This window comes from Rattus norvegicus, chromosome 1 (genome assembly GCF_036323735.1).
Source record: "Rattus norvegicus strain BN/NHsdMcwi chromosome 1, GRCr8, whole genome shotgun sequence".
NCBI lineage: Eukaryota > Metazoa > Chordata > Mammalia > Rodentia > Muridae > Rattus > Rattus norvegicus.
In genome coordinates, this window is record NC_086019.1 from 195598980 (window position 1) to 195619937 (window position 20958).

At 39.7% G+C, this 20958-nt stretch overlaps 2 protein-coding genes across 5 annotated transcripts in view; one reads left to right on the forward strand and one right to left on the reverse strand.

Annotated features, from left to right (window-relative positions):
• Window positions 1-307: 307 nt before the first annotated feature.
• Ikzf5 (IKAROS family zinc finger 5) lies at window positions 308-20045 on the reverse strand. Of its 2 annotated transcripts, NM_001107555.1 has the most exons (5): window positions 19908-20034; window positions 18399-18542; window positions 7512-7691; window positions 5471-5653; window positions 1988-4131 (listed from the first exon to the last, which is right to left on the reverse strand). In NM_001107555.1, exons 3-5 carry the CDS (start codon window positions 7642-7644, stop codon window positions 3188-3190), a joined length of 1260 nt encoding a protein of 419 aa, NP_001101025.1. In that variant the 5' UTR covers window positions 7645-7691; window positions 18399-18542; window positions 19908-20034; the 3' UTR covers window positions 1988-3187. The 2 variants fall into 2 exon arrangements, with proteins under 2 accessions (XP_006230463.1, NP_001101025.1); XM_006230401.4 differs by lacking the exon at window positions 18399-18542 and having other exon boundaries at window positions 308-4131; window positions 19908-20045.
• A 63-nt stretch (window positions 20046-20108) lies between these two features.
• Window positions 20109-20958, forward strand: part of Acadsb (acyl-CoA dehydrogenase, short/branched chain) — a 41477-nt gene continuing 40627 nt past the window's right edge. For 2 of the 3 annotated variants that reach the window (XM_063282101.1, XM_008759866.4), the window contains exon 1: window positions 20109-20295. In XM_063282101.1, coding sequence (XP_063138171.1) covers window positions 20254-20295 — 42 coding nt within the window. In that variant the 5' untranslated portion in view covers window positions 20109-20253. 3 annotated transcript variants of the gene reach the window in all.

The following is a 20958-nucleotide window of genomic DNA, read 5'->3' on the forward strand; positions in this document are numbered from 1 at the left end:
GGCAGATAAAATCTTCAAGGACACCAAAGAGGCAGCACATTCCCAAGGTTCCACAACCTTCTGAAACAATGGTGCCAATTGTTCCAGTGCTCAAACTGAAAAGCCTCTGGCGCACATCTGTCATTCAGACCATAGCAATTAGAAGTGAGTCTTAGATCTACAGAGCTCTTTTGTTTTAAACTTACAATAACTCTACAAGGGATTCTTAAATTTGAACTAGCCAACCATAAAATCTTTTATTGATATCTTTACTGTAAGTTACATAAAAATCAATTTGATTCTAGTTTTAAAAAACAAAAAACAGAAGTCATTAGAAAGTGTTATTTTTATTCATACATTACAAAAGCAAAGCATTATTCACAATTGGAACTACATACTATAGTTACTTCAGCACTGGATTGCTTTCTTGATCCCTAAACAATATAATGTATCTTACAACTGTAATGCAAGACTTACACCTCGCATAGGTGTAAAACATGTTCCCTACATCCAGGTATCAACAGAAACAAGTTCTAGAAAGCAAATACCTACCCCCTAAGACTAACAAAAATGTCTTTAGCAGGGAACTTAATTTTTTTTTCTAACAATTCTTCATTTGGTAAGTTTTTTTTTTTTCTTTTTCAGTAACATTCCCTTTGTCAAACATCTGCAGATGAACAGCAAACCCATTTCTAAAATGAAACCACTGAAACTACCCGATGGGAAAAAAATCTCAAAACACAAGTCTCGTCTTCACTTGAATGTCAAGAATTGTAGCTACACACGACATTAGTAAAATCTGAAATAAAATTATTCTGTTAATCTCTTCACAGTTTAAAAAAATAGTAGTGGAGATAAATTACCAACTTTAAAAATCTAAACTCATGTTCACTGAACAAAAATAAATTTAGTTTCAGAACATTGCCTGTTAATGGCAAAGTACTATAAATAGTGCATGTTAAACTTTTCTCAACTCATTTCTATAAAACATTTGGTTAAAAATAAAATGAGGAACATATTTAGTATTTAAGGAAAGAATCCAACATCTTTCCTAGTACAGAATTTAACTCAGAATATTTAAGCAAAATCCTAAATCTTTAAAAGTACAATTTCAAAAGTTCCTAAGGTAGATTTGCTTCAAAATTTTAGTGCATTCCGAAGTACTTGTAGCTTCATGCATCGACACCTTTGGAAGACCAACTGTGCTCTTATGTTATTGGAAAATTAGGATTTCTTTACTTCTAGTCTGTAACTATGAAAAGTCTTTTCCATAGTTAAAATGAAATTTACCTTCAAAACATTCATCCTTAGTTGTTAGGAAAAACAAAATGCACGTGTCACTGTTTGGCCCAGAATGTAGGTGATACAACTGGCTGGAAGGAGAGCCCTTTCAGGGTCTGTGGCCTTTGAGACACGTCTTGCACTCTTCCTGCCTCTGTTTCCCAAGCAGCTGGGACTAGAGGTGTGCAGCAGTGCTCTGGGCTTCTTCCTGTCTCAGGAAGCTTTCACTGTCTATTTGGGAGTATTGCTTTTAGTTGAATCAAAGTTTGAAAACAGCAAAGTTTCCAAACACCCACCTGTTTCTTTCTGGCAGCTGATAAGCACAACAGTCAAGTTATGTATTTGGAAAGTGTTGTGCTAAAACGAATCTTGTGAATGATTTAAGCATCAGACCAAAATCACTAGAAAGTTAGGATCAGAAGAGAAAGTGTCTTTGGGGCTGCGCTTTAACAGTGCAGTCAGGATGAGCCAAGACTGGCTATGTAAGCACAGGCACCCTCTGAATGGCTTTCTAGCACAGGGAGGGAAGGAGGGCACAGATCCATTAACAGGGCACTTGGGACTTAATGGGTAGACACTCTCAGTATTTCCCTCTTAATTACTGTAAGAGGTGATTTTTGGTTAATAATGATTGACAGGGTATTTCTTTAAGAAGCCAATTGGGAAAGTTTTCAAGATATTAACCAAATAAAAATGAAAAATTTGCAAAGTACACAGAAACCAATAGTAACTGACAATGTTTTATTGTTTTGCCAGGCTCTCTTCAAAGTAAGCTACTTATTACACGATACAAAAATAGTGGCTTCCTATATAAAATGAACCACTCTAATTATAGGTAAATTAAATGTCACATTTCAATGTGCTTCATAATAACTTTCACTCTTTATCCTTTCCCACGGTGGTGATTATCCCACCGTCTCTGTCCATGAAGACTCACAGGGGGACTTCTATGGCCTGCTCTGCTCTGGGCATGCTCTCATTACTGTACTGTTTCTTCACTAGTACATTTTTCTGGGTCTCTACATCGCCCCTTCTTGGAAATTAAGGGCGATAAATGTACAGAAGGCAGACAAGGAAACCTTGGAGACTGTTTTGAAGCATCTTACTAAGATGGATGCGTTCTCCTTCCTCTTTGGTCATCGAAGACTAGGAAGAATAAAGTAATCAGTGTGGCTGTCAATCTTACCTGACACCAGTGAGTGCAGAATTTGAATGAAGGATTCAGATCGAAAAAGGCATCTAGCACTCTAATATATTTACCTGTGGCTTTAAAAGAATACTCAAAATACATAAATATATATAAATGAAACACAAACATGTTTACACAGAAAATGAACAGATATCTCAAATACTGAACACAATTTTCAACTTAGCCCAAATTTCAAGTTCCAAGACTTGCATTTTTATAATTTAAATTTGAAAAGAATTGTTTTATACTTGCCCTTGAAGAGATTTATTACACTGAAATAACTACTGGTTTTGGTTGTAATAAAACTAACTCAAGTTAAGTTATGTGAATTAAAAGCAAACTTAAAGGCAGTTTGTCTATAAACACTGAAATGTTACAAAAGATTGCATGAGAAGTTTATTGTGCCATTTTGAACTATGGCAGGAAGAATGTTTCGCTGTAATGTACACACTAAAGCATCAAGAGTCAGGATTACCCTGGAGTCCTCAGGACAAGTGTAGGAAGTCTCAGAAGGCTAAAGGAAAAGACAACAATGCACCTAACTATCTAATGCATAAATAACCCTGAACAGACTTTTATGAAAAGTTAACAAAACCTTTTCTCACTATCAAACTTCTATTTTATGAATAAAATGTATAAATTTTAAATTAGCATATACCTTATTAGGGATGATCAAACTAAAGACCAAACTACAAACTCCCCAAAGGCCAAACCAAGTGAGATCAATGCTGACTGTGTTCAGTGCTGGTTATGCTGCCCTCTTGCAAAATGACAGGCAAAATCATACTTGTTTTTACATTTGCATCCACATATATTACACTGAAAGGGGTTCTCATACCCATGGCATCCCATGTGAATAGTGTAAAGGATATTGTCTGCAAAGTACATATCACAGTGCTGGCAGTGGTGCAGAAGCTGAGGATCCTGGACCGGCAGGGTTGGAGCTGGAGTGCTTGGCTGGCTGTTTCCTATGCTGGGGGTACTGGTGTGGGCACTTGGTTCACTGCTGGGCCCTGCCACTGGACTGTAGTTCCTCTGGCTGTGCGACGGCCGAGGGTCTGGACTTGTGGGGGAGGAGCTCTGAGGAATACTTGCTGACACAGCAGAGACTACTGCTTGGGCAGAGGGCTGCTGGATCATGAAAGGCTTTTCATCAGGGCAGGGATCTACATCAGGGGAGGCAGGGTTTTGGTTTTCTGGTGGCAAGCTGGACAACTGTCCTGCTAAAGTAGAGAGCTGATTCAAAGGGTTGTCAACCATGAGTTCTTGGGGGTCCCTTGGCAGGCCACCAGTTGGTGTGGTTTTTGCCATGGTTTCGTAGGAGTCGGTCTGAATATTTGGAATTTCATGGGTAAAATCGTTAAGGTAGTCTGGTTTCTGGACCACCATGGAAGGCGGACTTAAGTTGATTAGTGCTCTTCTGCTATACCCAAGATTGCTTGTTTTCTTTTGTAAAACTCCCCACATTTTCTTGCTGCTTAAGGAAGACCTGGTACCTTTAATTGGTACCATTTTATGTTTGCGCCTTCGATGGTGGGACAGGTTGCTTCGGTCACTGCAGCGGAAGGAACACAATTCACATTTGTATGGTTTTTCCCCAGTGTGAGAGCGCATGTGGGCTTCCAGATGGCGCTCATAAGCAGATGCAAACGGACATAAGTGACATCGATGAGGCTTCTCGCCTGTTTGAGAGAGACATGGAAGAAACTGCAGGAGCAGCTCACTTATAGGACTTTTTATGTTTGTCCACTGGATGTGAGAACTTAAAAAATAAAATGCTTTGCAGAAATGCAACCTTGTATATTAGGTTTGTAAGATCTATAAAGAAGCCTAAGAACTGAAAAAAAAACCTTAAGAATTCATTAGCAACTATATATATACATATATATATACACACATATATGATATATATATACATATATATGATATATATAGAGAGAGATAGATAGATATTGATATATTTACAATCTATTTAGTATGAAAACCATTACAGCTTACAGCTTCAACTGGTACTTGGGGAAAAAATAAAAATATTATTTCCCACATAATTAAAAGATGTAAAGATTTTATCAGCCAGGGAGTGACAGCACACACCTTTAATCCCAGCAGTTGGGAAGCAGAGGCAAGTGGATCTCTGTGAGTTCAAGGCCAGCCAGGGCTACACACAGAAACCCTGTCTCAAACCACCACCACCCCAAAATATCATTAATCAACAGTATGTTTCAAAGTATATGTTCACAGATCTATCTATCCATAAATACTTTTTTTTCCTCAAGGGAAAAAAACCCACCCCCATCCTGCAAAAGCAAGTTCAAAATCAAAATGAACTCCTGGTCCAAATATGAAATTGCCAGGCCAGACTTCTGCTCCACTTTGCTATTCTTCTAGTTTAGTTAAAGCTCAAACTCTCTAAATATGTAAACTGTCATTTAGAATGTAAGACTGAGAGTCAGTCACTTGACAAGGACAGAGCAGCTACCATGTTCCAGATTTCACGCTAGCTCTAGGGGGTACAGAGGTGACCTCTGGATGTCCTCAGGAAGCTTGCAGGCCAACCACGATGTAATAAAGCACAGACTGGCAAGGAGCACATGGAAAAGATACCTGGGCTTGGCTGAGGGCAAGGCTTTGGAAGGTTTCTCCAAAGGATGGCTATAAGGGAGACATGGGTTTAGCTAGAACACTCTCCAACTGTATAGGAGCCTTAAATTTCCTATAATTTAAACGTTTTCGTAAAGAAAAAGATAAAACATTAACTGTAGTAATAACCTCTCGAACCTGACAGCAGAAAGATAAAGATTATGTAAATCACACAGAAAAATGGGTAGGTAGGAGGATCAAGCTCTCCAAAGAGTCTATTTCCAGTATTTGTATTCCTTTAAGCCACTGCTTTGTTTTTTTTTTTTGTTTTGTTTTTTTAAAAAAGGAGTTACTACCCAACAAACTTTCAGGAACCTCATTTGGAACAGTCAAAACTATGTGGCCTTGAAGTCCATGGCTCCCCTCCGGGCTCTCCGTTACCTGTGTGGATCCTGATGTGCTCGATGAGCCGGGCCGTCCCTTTACTGGCATAGTTGCAGTACCGGCACTTGAGCTTCCCATCGAAGGTCCTTTCAAACCCGTCTACTAACATTCCTGAGTTTTCATCCAGGGAAACTTCAACAGATGGGTGATCAAGTCCGTTTTGATCGCCATCTGTTCCAGCTATAAACAAAAGCAAAAGAAATCATGCACCTCAGAATCAATTCAGTTCAGCATTTTAGACTCAAGTGGTTAAAGACCTTCTACAAACTGAGTTTCCTTCCAAAGGGTTTAATTCATAAAACAATCCAGATTTGAACTGGGACAATGTTTTATAAGAAAGTAGAATTATACTCTAAGAACCTTTAAAGAGGACCTCAAATTATTTACATATAAAAATTTACCATCTCTCACATGCTTTTGAAGCAAACAGGTAAGGTAGAGAGGAATAAAGAGACTCTTCAGGTATGAGATCACAGTCACACATAGGTGTAGTCAATGACTACAGCTTTAATTAGCACTTGTTATAGTTCTAAGACAATAACTCAACTTCTTTTTGTCTAAAAACAATTATTAGATATTCTGTTATAGTCAATTATTTGTGTTTTAGATTGAGTTACATTTAGGATCTGAAAATTCTAATGGATCACATCAAGGAAACAAGGTATCTGACAGCTCTGAATGTAAGGGCTATATGGATTTCAAAACTAAAATGTTTGCGTGTTTGCTTTTCGGCTGAGCTTGTGGACTTCGTAGAAGCAGCAGCAGTAGGTACAGGTACTCATGATTAGGGACCACACACATTCGGAGCTGCACCCTGGCCTCCTGAATCCTAGTCCTAGCTCTATTCACCTTAGTATAAGGGGCAAGATTTGTATTCCTTTTTCTTCATGGGTACAGGACGTCAGCTCGATGCCAGGAGGCATAGTTCTCACATGCTCAGTTCAAACCCTATTCCTTTCCTTCTGCCCTTCACCAGAAATAACTTTACTGGCCTGGGAAGTCCAACAGATTGATCCAAATGGAACCAAGTAGAGAGATCAGGCTTGCGGTCTCCCTTTCTCCCACTCCTTAAGACCCTAACGCTCAACATTTTGATAAACCAAATCAACTGGTGCTTACCTTTCTAACAAAACTCTGGGGGGGGGGGCAGTTCTTGCATCTTCGTGGTACAAAACCTAGGTCAGAGGTCAGCAAATGTTTTCTCTAGGGCCAAGGCAGTACATACTTAGTTGGGTGGATTGTCTCTATCACAACTCCCAACTCTGCTGCTGTACCATAAAAGCAGCTGTTGAAAATAAGCAAGCTGGGTGGTGAATGTCCTTCATTGCACAGCCCTTGCCAAATGTATAAAATAGATGTTGACTGCCAGTAGGACAAACAAGTTACAAATATGTAAAGAAAGCTTGTAGGTATTCCAATAAAATTTTATTTATGAACAATGAAATTTAAATTTCATATAATTTGTATGTGTTATTACATTCTTTTTATATAATTTTCAATAATTTCTAGTTGTGCAAAGCAATTTCCAGACTGCAAGTTACAGGAAAGCAGTTAGATAAGGCCCATGGGGGGTACTCAGCTGATCCTGAGCAAGGTTAAGAACAGTGTATGAGAGCCACAAACTAGAGAAACCTTATCTCTAGCAGACCACCAAATGTTTGCTCCATCTAATTTAGTTTCTCTTCTTTCAGTTAAAGAAACCCCTAGTTGAGGCTCAGGTCTAATCCATGTTCCCTGATGGACAAATTCCCTGGGTTCCTTGAACTGACTATCTGCTAACAACACGAAGGACAGACAGACACACAGACAAGGGATTTAGATGCCCTAGCCTCCCAACAAGACTGTAACAGTTCTGTAGACTGCATTAAATCATAGCAGAAGTGTGCACATTAAAAAGGAGGGAGAAAATGCCTTGTATCTTTCTAGGGAAAGAATGATCTACACGAGTGGATAGTAATGGTCACAGAATGAAAAGCTATACAGGAGCATTAACACATTTACCAATGTGAACTTTTCAGTAGTATTAAAATAAGTCTACCTCCCTGAAGAGTCTCTGCTTCTTTGTCCCCACTAACTGATCCCGAAATCATGTTCACATGATGCGTCTGCTGTGTCAGGTATTCCTGGAAATCTTTGACGAAGTCCAAAGGCTCTGGCTTCTTTTCACCCATCTTGGTGCTTTCTTTCTTTCTCTCTTTAAGTTGAAAGTCTGTTATATCTAGGGAACAAGGAAATAAAAAACCCAGAAATAATTTTAACAAGAAAACAGTACAAAATTTAAAGCATATAGACAAAAAAGATTTTGTATAAGACATTGCATAAAGCAACAGAAAAATAAAAGCTGTCTTTACATACTTTATGCTCTATTTAGAAAGTTAAAGATATATAGAGAACAATGAGAAACAGATTTAATAAATAAACTGAGTTTGTAGAGAATGGAAACAAATTACCAAGACAGAAAAAAAAGAAAACTTTACTTATAACAGCCAAATATTGACAGTTACCCAAATGTCCCTCGAATAGGACCATATAGCCATTGGTTGTAGCATGATCACACACACAGTGGGCTACAACAGTGAAAATAAGCAAACTTCAGCTGCATGCTGCAACACACATGTAGCTCACAATCATAATACTGAGCACTGGATAGAAGCAGACAACGGTTGTTAGTGTATGATACTACTGAAGACCAGAAACTAACACCCAGTGCCACAAATGAACAGAGTGTAGGTTCTAGGTTGCTAGGGCAGATAGAGCCCAGCACTGGAAGGGACATAAAAAGAGCTTCTGGGATGCTGACAGCCTCATTTCTTCATATCAGTGCTGAGTTCATGACCAGAGTCACCACTCTGACCATCCAATAGACCACGCTTTAAGATTTATAAGCTTTTCTACATCCATGCTACATATCAAGGAAAAGCTAAGCAATAAAGAACTGCATAATCTTTGCATGCCTACTGCGAGCCATTAGAGATGAAAATAACTCATTACATAATTTGAGTTTAGAAAAAAAATTTCCAGAACCTATGTACACATAACTGAAAGTGTACGCAGATTCAGCTTCAAACAACGTCAAGTAAGTTTTTAGTCATTACACGGATTCATCCTCCTGTCAGCATATGAGTGAGAGCAGTTGACGCGTGTTCTCAGCAGCGCTTGGCTTTTCCGCTGTGGCGTTTTGGAGGGTATGTGGCATTGTCACACCGATTCTGATTCATATGCACCGATGATACTGAAGTTGCCTGTGACTGGCTACTTATACTCTTTTGAATAATGACTGTTTGCCCATATAGATTATCCTTTCTAATAGCTAAGAATGCTTCCTAATATTCTAAATATAAAGGCTTCATTATATGTATGCATTTTAAGTTATCTTCTCTTCATAATTTTCTTTTTTTTTGATTGTTTATTTTTTTAAAATAGGATTTGAGAGATAATACATACCCTAGAATGTACTAGAACATTAGAGCTATGACAGTGCAGAGGTAAGATTCTTTTCTGAAAACAAGTGGTGACATAGCTAATGTAAAATCACAACATTACCAACACGAAATGATAACCAAAAGAAAATGAGGCTAGACCAAAACCAGAGCTCACTTGGATAAGATTTTCATCCACATCTTAAATTAAAAATTAATTTATAAAATGTAATCATAGGGATATCTGAATACAAGAAATGTATGCTTTAGGCTTTGTCTCCAAGTCTTCTGCTGAACATTATTAAGGTATTTTTAATTAAAAATAAATTTATACAATAGTCTGATTAGAATTTCCCCTCCAACTCCACAACTCTCCACCCACCCAAATTACATCCTTTCTTTCTCTCTTGTTAGAATATAAACAAGCATCTAAAAAATTATAATAAAATAAAAAGTAATTAACAAGAAAAAGAGCCCAAAAAAGCACAATAAACACATGTATATGCAGACACACATGTTCACACATAGAGACATCCCATAAAACACAAGGCTGGAATCCATAATATATGTGTAAAAGATCTGTAAGGAAATTTAAAAATTAATAAAATAAAAATAATGTCCAAACAAAACTTTATGAGATAAAGAATTTCCAAAACTGTCCTTGGGTTCATCTGTACTGACCTGTACAGTAAGGGCCTGTCCTTAGGCACTGTCTGCATACCCATGAGACTCATACCCATGACCTGTCCTTAGGCACTGTGCATACCCATGGCCTGCATACCCATGGCCTGCATACCCATGGCCTGTCCTTAGGCACTGTTTGCATACCCATGGCCTGTCCTTAGGCACTGTGCATACCCATGGCCTGTCCTTAGGCACTGTCTGCATACCCATGAGACTGTTTGTCAGTTGGAGACAGCTTCTGGGTTAGGAACTGGGGCTTATGTCCACTTCCTTTCTGAGTGCTGGGACTCTATCTGGCTGCAGTCTTTATAAACAAAAGTGGATTTTATTTTACTTTTTTTCTAATTAAAATATAACTATACTCTCCCTCCACCCCCCACTCCTCTTTCTAACTCCTCTCATGTTCCCAAATCCATTTAGTGTTGCTCGACGTAGATAATTTTAGGGCTCATAATTTGATGCTGGATAATCAATTAAGGGGTGCATTCCTAAGGGATATTACTTTTCCCTCTCTCAGTAGTCATTAGTTTTCTGCAGTTCTTTATCTAGGGATGGATCTCATGAGAATTACACCTTCTACATTAACATTGGTGCTGTCATCGTTCAGGACTTCTGTAGAGAGCCATGTGGTTGAGATCATGAGTGTAGCTTCGCTTTCATATCTAGGAGGCACAATCTCATAGTACGTTTCTTGGCCCACTGGCTTTTACTTCTCTGCCCTCTCTTCTGTGAAGGGCCCTGAGCCTTGGGTACAGAAACTCTGTTGGAGATGTATCCACAAGGGCTGGGAACCCTGATCACTTGTTTTCTGCATTTTCATCACTTTTGGTTTTCTGTAATGGTCTTGATCAGCTGAAAAAGAAACTTCTTTGAGGAGTGGTGAGAGATACATTTACCTGTGGGTATGAGGATAAGAATTTAGAATGCTGTGGGAAAGTTATGCTTGTTTATTTAAGTAGTAGTAGTAGTAGTAGTAGTAGTAGTAGTAGTAGTAGTAGTAGTTGTTTCTCTTCTAAGATCCACAGCCTCAGTACCCCCATGTAGTTGGGTAGGTTTTCAGTACCAGGCATGATTTCCTTCCTTCTGAGTGAACCTTGAGTCCAATTAGATAGCTGCTGGTTACTGTCAAGAAATGGTTGTCACTACTAAACCTTTCCTGGTATCATTCCATGTTGGCTATTGTTGGAGTTCATAGGTATCACAGCTGGGTAGGACTACTAATTGTTTCCTGCCTTGGCAGACTGCATAGCAGTTCTAGGAAAGCTAGTCTTTAGGTCAGATCCAGCTTGATTCCTAGTCCTCTATGGAAGCGCATGGTGTCTGTGGCAATCAGGACTTACTTCTAATCTCTAGGAGGTAACCAAATATGACAGCAACAGTCCATACTGTTTGAAGAGTCTCTTGGACTCTGCTGGCTAACAACTCAGAGGGAGCTTTCTTATGCCTCGTCCTGGAATTTGTGTTAGTCGATGGCTCTTCCAGAGAGCATGATTACCCCAAATGGCAAAACTATACACACACACACACACACACACACACACACACACACACACACACACACACACACACACACACTTTCTTTCTCTCTCCTTCCCTCCCTCTTTCATATGTAATTTTAGGTAAATATAAAATAACATGACTCTTGTGGCTTTAAAAAATTTTAGATTCATTTTTATTTTAGATATATAAGTGATTTTCCTGCATGTATTCATATACACCATATATATGTCTGGTGCCCACAAGGTCAGAAGGTGACCATAGAAAGGAGTTTTATGTAGTTGTGAGCCACTATATGGGTGTTAGAAACTAAATGGTGTGGGTCCTCTGCAAGAATAATAAGTACTCTTAACTTCTGAGCCATTTCTCCAGTTTCCTGAAAACAAATTTTTAATGTAATCCAATTTACCCATTTTTCCCTTTTATATTAATAACTGTCTGTGTCTTATTTAGAATAACCATGCCTCTATCTTACTTCACTATAGACCTTAATATTTCCTTGAAAAACATTTTTTCACCTTTCATATTTTATCCAAACTTTTGTTTTTTAGCTGATGTAAAACAAGAGTCAAAAAATGATTTTAACAAGAAAATATCCAATTGTCCCAGTTATATGCATTTAACATATGAACTTTCCCAACACGCTGCCCCAGGATTGCCTTTTTGAATTAGGTAGTTACATTCACAGTTTATCTCTGAATCCTCTATTCTATTCCACTAAGCCTATCTGTTCTTACAGACAAATTTATTCTCAACAAGTCTTTGATATCATGGTAATATGACTCTATCAGGTTTGTTTCTCTTCTCCAAGAATCCCTGAACTCTTGGTTTACTTTTATTTGTTTGTATGTACACACCATGTTTGTGTTATGCCCACTGGGTCCAAAGGAGGACATCAGTTCCCCTGTAACCGGAGTTATAAGTGGCTGGGAGCCACAGGTCTTTTGAAATAGTGGCATCCATTCAGTGCCTGCCCAGTTTAAATGGCAAAGGTTAACGGATGAGGGACTTTCATAAAAGCACATTTCTCAACTTGCAAAAGCCTCACCACTCTAAAAGAAGCAAACCTTGTACACTTCAACTGGAACCCTAGTGGACCTACACCAGCCTTTGACTGTGTTCCATTACAGATCTCTATCCTTTATATCAATGCAGTGACACCCTCAGGAAGTGACAGACACAAGGCTGACATTCCCCTAATACTTACTGATCCCAAGCTGATATATTTTATTTTTGTTTACTATTTATTATCTTCTTCTCTCCTTTAATATTAATCTGTTCTTTACTTGAAGATGTTCCACAAAATAAGGACATACAGGTGGCTGAACTTTGAGTAAATGTAATCTTCTGAGTTCTTTCCTTCCTTCTTAAAAGCTATCTAGAAAATTTGAAAAGTTGTTATTACTAATCTTTTTTTTTGCTGTTTTCTAGAAAGTTCCATTCTATAAAAGAACTGAATATTTTGCTTTTATGTCCACCTTGCTAGCTTTAGACTCTGAACAGAATGGGATTTCTCTTAGTTTTAAAAGAGTGAACTCCCATTTTATAAACTAAGACAACAATACAAAATTGCAGTTCTCTTTCAAGCTTTATATTAATCATATATAAAAATATACGTTCATGGTAATCTCTAAGATAATGCTAACTATTTTGGGAACAATTATTTTTACAGTGAAATAATAAAATTGTATCTTGGTCTCGGATTCAAAGTTGTTCCCCTTACCAGTCCATCAGCTTGGTTAGAAAATATAATTAGCATCAATTTCTCCTTAGATTAGTGAGGTAAGCAGCAGCCTCCTTAGCTCTCTTAATTCACATATCCCAGTTTGCAACTTTCTAAGTCCATCTGCAATTTTCCAGATTTGTCCTTTCTTATCTTTTTATTTTAAAGATTTATTTATTATATTTACATGAGCACACTGTCGCTGTCCTCAGACACACCAGAAGAGGGCATCAGATCTTATTACAGATGGTTGTGAGCCACCATGTGGTTGCTGGGAATTGAACTCAGGGCCTCTGGAAGAGCAGTCAGTGCTCTGAACCACTGAGCCATCTCTCCAGCCCCTGCCCTTTCTAATCTTATTAGGTCACTTCTTTAAATCACTTGCCTTAGTCTAAATTTAGCTTTCCCAACCTTACTAATCAATATTTTTCTTATCTTACCATATTAACTAGTTGTGCCATACTATTTGTTTAATTATAGTTAATACTACTAATTATTTGTTCTATCAAATTTGCTCTTTAGTTAGAAAACAGGAGCTAGTCAGCCAATGAAAAAGATGATCACTAAACAGATCCACAGGCCTTGCTTACCTGCAACTCAGTACTCAGGAGGTGAGGGCAGTAGAATTATTCTAAGGTCAGCCTCTGTTACACAGTGAGTTTGAGGACCCTGTTCCAAAATTTTAAAATAAGGAAGAAAGAAAAAGAGAAAAAAGAGAGAAAGAAACCTGTTTTTTAATAAAAAACAAAAACAAAACCCCAGGGCCTGAGAGTACAGAGGGACTGTTAGGACTGTTAGGAATACAGAAGTAGAAAAGAGAGGTAAGGCCGACAAAGTGGGGGTAATAACAGAAGGGAGGAACATGATCAAAGTATATCATATGCATGTACAAAAATGTCAGAACTAAGTCCACTTTGTACAATTAAAATATACTAATTTTCAAAAAATCATATCCAGGATAGTTTTTTTTTCATTATAAGGGCTATGAGGCTCTATCAATTTTCTGTGTTCTGATTATAAAAGCATACATAGGGCTGGAGAGACAGCTCAGTCAGTAATGAGGCATCCACCTGTTAGGATCTGTTCAAATTCTAGTGTCCATATAAAAGGATAGGCATGTCAGAATGCACCTATTACCTTAGCATTGGGGAGGTGGAGACAGGAGGATTCCTGGAGCTTGCAGGTTAAATTCCATCTCAAAAAATAAGGTGGACAGAGATGGAGCAAGACACCTGATGCTGTCGCCTTCTAGCCTCCACATTCGTGTACATGTGCATCCACACATAACACATGCATACATACACATATGTAAACACACAAATACAAAAAGCTATAATTAAGAAAAAAATCCCAGAGGTTGGGGATTTAGCTCAGTGGTAGAGCGCTTGCCTAGCAAACGCAAGGCCCTGGGTCCAGTCCCCAGCTCCGAAAAAAAAAAAAGAAAAAGAAAAAGAAAAAAAAAAAGAAAAGAAAAAAATCCCAGTTTTTACATTGCAATTCAGAGTTTCTTCTTGCCAATCAATTTATATGCAAAGTGATCCATGTTCCCCAAAATGAATGTACTTTAATGGGCCTCAATGAGCAAGACAATCTTACCAAACCTTAGAGAGCTTAGCCATGCTGTGATACAACGCCTGACAATGAAACAAAAACGTAGGACTTGCCATAAGCAAGCAGAAGAAAATGGTATTTTTACACCTCTAACTAAAGTTTAAGGACAGAAATGAGCCCAATTACAGAGCACGGCTGACATATTTTGACAGCCTTAGCTATTCACATTGTCACAGTACAAGTTTCACTGTGTTCTCTGCCATAAAGTGTATGCTGCTATCAATTATGCATGATGAATTAAAGAAAAAGAGAATGCCAATAAGTAACTGAAAATGCTGCAGACATGAAGGCTAGCTTCTGAATTAGGATTCAAGCACACTTACATGGTTTAATCTACACATCTGTCTAGGATTTAAAACTTCAGTGACCTTTCATCTCTAAGCATCTTTGTGCCCATTAGACCTGTATTATGTTACATTTATCTGTGGGCAACAGGCATGATAGCCAGCTATTTACACAGCAGACATGAAACAGACTTGTGTAAATGATAGGTGCCTAAGTATAAGCTGAGTCTTTGGCTCAAACCCCAGGTTCTTCCATCTCAGGTCAATACCTCTAAGCATGATATATGGAAAAACAATAATTCTAAAGCTAAAAAGAGCCCCTGCTATAAAAAGAGAATATAGCTTTGCTGATATTCTCTGATAACAAGAACTCCATATATAATCAGCTATCTGAGGATATTGTTCAGTATTGACAAATTTTAAAACCCCTACACACATAATATGAATGATATATACATGGATTCAACCAAATGTGAATGGGAAACATTTAATTTTTTTTAAATACATCCTAAACAATTTAGATTCACTTCCCTTGGCATCTGCTAAGCAATACAGAACCAGAACGACTTATGCTGTATCAAGTATCTGAAGAAGAAAGAGAATGTGAGTGTGTGCCTATAATCCTAGCACTCAGTGGCCACAACAAGAGAATTCAAGGAGTTCAAGACCAGTCTGAAGGATACATATAACTGCCATGTGAAAAAGAAAAAATGTGTATAGAAGGATGTATAAAAGTTACATGCAAATGCTATTGCATTTTACGTAAGACATTGAATATCCTCAGATTTGAGTATATACAAGGGATCCTACATCAATCCCCCAGGAATACAGAGGGACAGCTAACTGTATGTACACGGGAAAATCGGGGAAGTATAATCTTTCAAAATGGTATCTGTTAAGTTTCAAAATCTGGACAAATGGCTGAGGCGCCTCTTAACATATCAAAGTGGACCTTGCCACCAGGTTCTCCCAGCAGTTCTCCTGTAACAGTCCCTACCTGTTACATGGCCCACCTTGGCTTGCTTGCATATACCATGAACATTCCAGCCCAGGGGGGCTGGGCTGTCTTCCCTATATAAGCCAATCATTTTGGTCACTTGCCCTTTCTATACCTCTGGCTTCCTGGCTGCTGCACCTGTTTCCCTTTCTTCTCTCTCCCTTGCCCACTCCCCTCATGGCTCAGGGTCATGACCACTCTGGACTCTTCCAGATGTCTCTGCTTCTGGCTATGCGCCCCCCCCCCAACATATCTAGAATAAACTTTCTTCTCCAACATACCTAGGAGCAGTCATGTCCTTTACTTTTTTTTTTTTCTCGGAGCTGAGGAACGAACCCAGGGTCTTACAATTGCTAGGCAAGTGCTCTACCACTGAGCTAAATCCCCAACCCCTTTACTTTCATTTTTATTTCTTTTTTTCATTCAGTATCTTTCTAACTGGCTGTGAACTCAACACCTTGAACTTGTTAAACAAAAAATGTAAAATATCATCAGAAAAACATATTTAAGCATTCCTAATATTATTATAGATTTTGATACTACATTGCAAACCAGATCTACTCTATGCTAACTGATGTTGCTCCAAATAAAGATTTCTATGTTGCAATTCTAACCTCCAATATGGTATCTGTTGTGAGGGCAGAGTCATGAGAATAGGATTATAATAGTTTTCTTTCTGTTTTCTGCACTATGAGTATATAACCAGAAACCAGATCCTGTGTCTACTACAACTTGAACTAAACTTCCTAGCCTCCAACCTTAATGAATTCTTCTTTAAATCACCTAGCCTACACTAGTTGGTTATTGTCAACCTGACACAAATTCAGGCATATCCAAGAAGAAACTTTTGCTGGCTGGCCTGGAACTCACTATGTACACTAGGATGATCTCGACCTCAGATCCACCGGCCACCTGAGTGCTGGAATTGAAAGCTTGCACCACAGTGCCTGGAGGAGAAGAACTCTTATTTGAGAAAATGCTTCTGTAAGGTTAGTCTTCAGGCAAGCCTGTGGACCACCGCCTTGGTCAATGGTAGATAGGACAGAGCAGCTCACTGTGGGAGGGAGATGTCATCCCTAGGCAGGTGGATCTGGGTGGTATAAAGAGTAGGCTGAGCAAACCATGAGAAGCAAGCCCGTAAGTACTAAGAAAAAGTCTTGGCTTCTACACCACAGTTCCTGCCCTGCCCTGCCCTGCCCTGACATTCTTTAGTGGTGGAATGTTAATGGAAATATAGGATAAAATGAACTATATCCTCCCTAAATTACCTTTAGTCATTATGATTTGTTGGCTTGTTTGTTTGTTTGTTTGAGACAGGATCTTTCTACATAGCCCTGGCTGTCCTGAAACTCACTATGCATACCAGGCTGGCCCCAAACTCAAAGGTCCTCCTGCCTCTCTGCCTCTGCCTCCCTAATGCTGGTATTAAAAATGTACACCACCATACAAGCTAGTATGGTGTTTTATCAAGGCAGTACAAGTCCTAAGTATGACACAGTCCATTCAATTTGTTATCAGAGTGTGAACTAAGATATTTATCTACTTCATCAACTAAAGAAGAGAATGCTTCCAAACCTTATGATTATAAGACATATTGCCCAAGCTAGTAGAGGGAATATATCTAAGAATTAATATTCCATATATCCTGTGTGTGTATACATATACAATCAAACTCCTTTTAATCAGGAGATAGGTGGTAAGATGCAAACCGGAAGTACAACTATGAAAGGGAATATACAAATCAAAGGGTCTTCTTTCTGCCATCATGTCTGACTTGGCTTCTTACCATGTTTTCCCCCAAGACTTTCAAAATTAAGAAATTTCTGACCAAAAAACAAAATCGTTTTATTTCCCCAAGGGATTTGGATGAAAACTAATGACAAAACCATGTACACCATGTTTAAATTGGCGTTTGATTAGCTTTTATCTGCTCACATGAACTAACTGGTTTCAGCAATAAAATATGTAGAACCTTTAAAAAAAAAAAAAACAAAAGCAAAGGTGCTAGGGAGATGACTCATACTTAGGGCACTGGCTGCTCCTGCAAAGGACCCTGGATGAATTCCCAGCACCCACACAAGACGTTTACAGCCATCTCTAACTTAAGTTCCACGGGATCAGATGCCTTCTTCAGGTCTCCATGCACACCGTGCTGACACACGATACACAGGCATGTATGTAGATAAAACGCCCATTTCATATTATTTATTTCATTCATATGAAGTAAACAAATCAAGAATCTCTTTAATATTCTCTCTCCACTAAAGGAGAATTCAAAGAACAGTACAGTGTATTACATTTATTTAGCCTTGCTTTAAAAGAAATGTTTAAACTGAAGGGTTACTAAACGATAAGGAAAATACTTAGCCCAACTTTTTATGTGACAATTGAACCCAGAGATTAGGCAGGCCTAATAAAGTTGTTTATGGTTCAACAGCTGTGCTTACTTCTATTACCTATTGATTATGGTCATGGAAAGATTTACTCTCCATGTAAAGAAGTCTGATAAAAGAGACTTAGTTCATACAGAGTAACACGAACCTTCAAAAAGAATTAGAACACAACTCCTGAGTTCCTGTCTGCTAAAGACTCTGAATGCATAAACACTGATAAGGCTCTTCTGAGAAACCAGAACACATAAGAGGGAAAACAGAAAAGGAACCACAACAGAAGAAATCCAAACAAGAATGATACAATCTAGCCTGCTCACCCCAAATTAGTTCTACTGTTTTCTTTCCACCGCAACATTGCTGAAATGTTAAATAACTGAACTTTAACTTTACTCTGGAGACACCACAGGACTCCAAAAGGCCATGGAGGAAATTTCAACTAAAATTCAAATGCCACAAGAAGTCTGCAAAGGAAGGTACACAAGTGAAAATGTTGCTGGGGACTACAGGTTTAATAACAAGTTAATAAAATGACTTGTGTTACACTATTATTAGCTTGAAAAAAAAAAAAAAACTAAGCCAACAGAAAAAAAAAAAAAGGCAAGAGCAAGCTTGGTGGCCCACAATTACATCCTAGCCACTTGTGTTACTATCATGTTGTCACTGGTGATTTACTTTTAACAAAAAACTTAAATGTCATTCCATATTTAATATGTTAATTTCAAGAGATGGCAGACTTAATATTGCTGAATAAGTCCAGTTGCATATAAAACTACATTAGTCCTATACCAGGGAAATATATGTAACAACCACCAGAGCTCAACAACGGCATATCAGATCCCCCATCTTCATTATCTTATAGTACAACAGTTACGGTTTCCTGGGAAACACGGGACCATTACAGGAAGAGAACTTCAAACATCCCAGTTCACTGCAAGGAACTTCCAAGAAAACATTCATCCTCAGCTGTGCTCAGGACAACAGAAGCTCAAGACAAAAATCTTAAAGTAGTCCAGATATTTTAAGCAGCTGTTTCCATTTTGTGTCTTCTAAATGTAATTTCCCTGGATCTCACAACTTCAGAAGTCTCCACGTCCTTTCTCACTTGTCAATCCTCTGTCCCGGTCTGACTAGCACATAAAGGAGTCATTAAATGGGCCATGCGGTTACTGGCAGCTACAACTGACTATACTTAGGATCTACAGTTAGACTCGGAGCACTTGGACACTTAGCTGAGGAGCCACACTGAGCCTTCAAGAGCACTCCCGACAGTCGATCCGGGGGACGTTAAGTCTTAATGGGTGGGAAGAGCTCTTGGCTGTAACATCCTCCCCAACCTCACCTGTTCCCAACGTTGGAAAGTACAGACAGTAGAAGCCTGTTCATAAGAGAAAAACTCGAGGGTTTAGAAACTCCTTCCCAACAGCAGCCCGGGACGGGCGTCGAAGTAACACCCTCTCCAGGATACACTGGGGTTGTTGGTGTCGACTCCTGACTTTGGCACCCTGAGAACGCACTACACAGGGGGAGCTCCCGGTGATCGCCACCTGTCAAAGCAGGAGACAGCTCCCCACCCTGAGCTCCGAGCTCCCGCCCGACAGCGCCGACTCGCGAGCCTCCGGGCGGCGGACCCAGACATCTACAAGCTCAAGAAAGTACCGAGTCACCACGCTGCCAGCCCACGGGGCACGCAGGACCCTCCGCTGTGGCCAAGGCTAAGGCGGTGTTAGCCGGCCCGCAATGAAGCCGGCACTTTACCTTCCGCCATTCCGTCAACGTGCCATGCGTAACCGTAGCGCCGCCGTGGAAGCTGATATCCCATTACTCACCTCCTGACAACTGCACCGAGGAATCCCCACAGCCTTGTTCGTCGCCGCCACCGCCTCAGCGTTCGTCAGCGTCGCAGCTGTAGCCGCCATATTTGTTGTGTCTCCGCTCCCTTCCCGCCCGCCCCACGCCTTGCCCAAGTCTCGCGTGAGCGAGCTGTAGGGAGCAAGGAGAGCATTATGTCTCTCCTGGGGTTCCGTAGTGAGAGTGGGCGGGGAGTCTAGGGGGTGTGTGAGGGGCGGATGCTCAGAGTGGGCAGGGCCCGAGCTTGCCCCGCCCCGGGTGTGTAGCACAAGCTGTTTGTGGAAAGCCTAGCAAGCTTAAAAAGTCACTCTACCCGAAACCAGGATGGCGGTGTCTGCCTTCCAGCTGTGGCGTGCGGGCGGGCTGGTGAGTAGGTTCGAAGCGACAGTCTTGGGAGGTCTGGGGCCACGCTGATTCCTGGCTACGTCATTTTCTCCTAGTGGGCTGGGGAAGGTGGAGGGTAGGGTTGCGGGGAGCTATGGGGCTGGTCTTTACGGACCTTTTTACCGGTGGGACACCGCCATCTAGACTTCCTTCAGAATCCTAACTCATGCCACATTTCCCCGGATGATTATTGCTTTTTTAATGGTTAAAATCTAGGCCTACTCGTTGAGCCTAATGACACCTTCAGTAGTCTGACTTGAAGGGACCTCGTGGCAACATGTAGAAGAATGCAGATCGATCCATCCTTATCACCCTGTACAAAGCTTAAGTCCAAGTGGATCAAGGACCTCCACATCAAACCAGACACACTCAAACTAATAGAAGAAAAACTAGGGAAGCATCTGGAACACATGGGCACTGGAAAAAATTTCCTGAACAAAACACCAATGGCTTATGCTCTAAGATCAAGAATCGACAAATGGGATCTCATAAAACTGCAAAGCTTCTGTAAGGCAAAGGACACTGTGGTTAGGACAAAACGGCAACCAACAGATTGGGAAAAGATCTTTACCAATCCTACAACAGATAGAGGCCTTATTTCCAAAATATACAAAGAACTCAAGAAGTTAGACCGCAGGGAAACAA

What these genes read in the sequence shown, in the direction of transcription:
- Ikzf5 (XM_006230401.4), bottom strand. Translation starts at nt 7,644, where the DNA reads ATGGGTGAAAAGAAGCCAGAGCCTTTGGACTTCGTCAAAGATTTCCAG. An exon ending in AGCAGAGACTCTTCAGGGAG is followed by an intron (nt 5,654 to 7,511) that starts GTAGACTTATTT and finishes TTTTGTTTATAG; the next exon opens with CTGGAACAGATGGCGATCAA. An exon ending in GCACATCAGGATCCACACAG is followed by an intron (nt 4,132 to 5,470) that starts GTAACGGAGAGC and finishes TCTCTCAAACAG; the next exon opens with GCGAGAAGCCTCATCGATGT.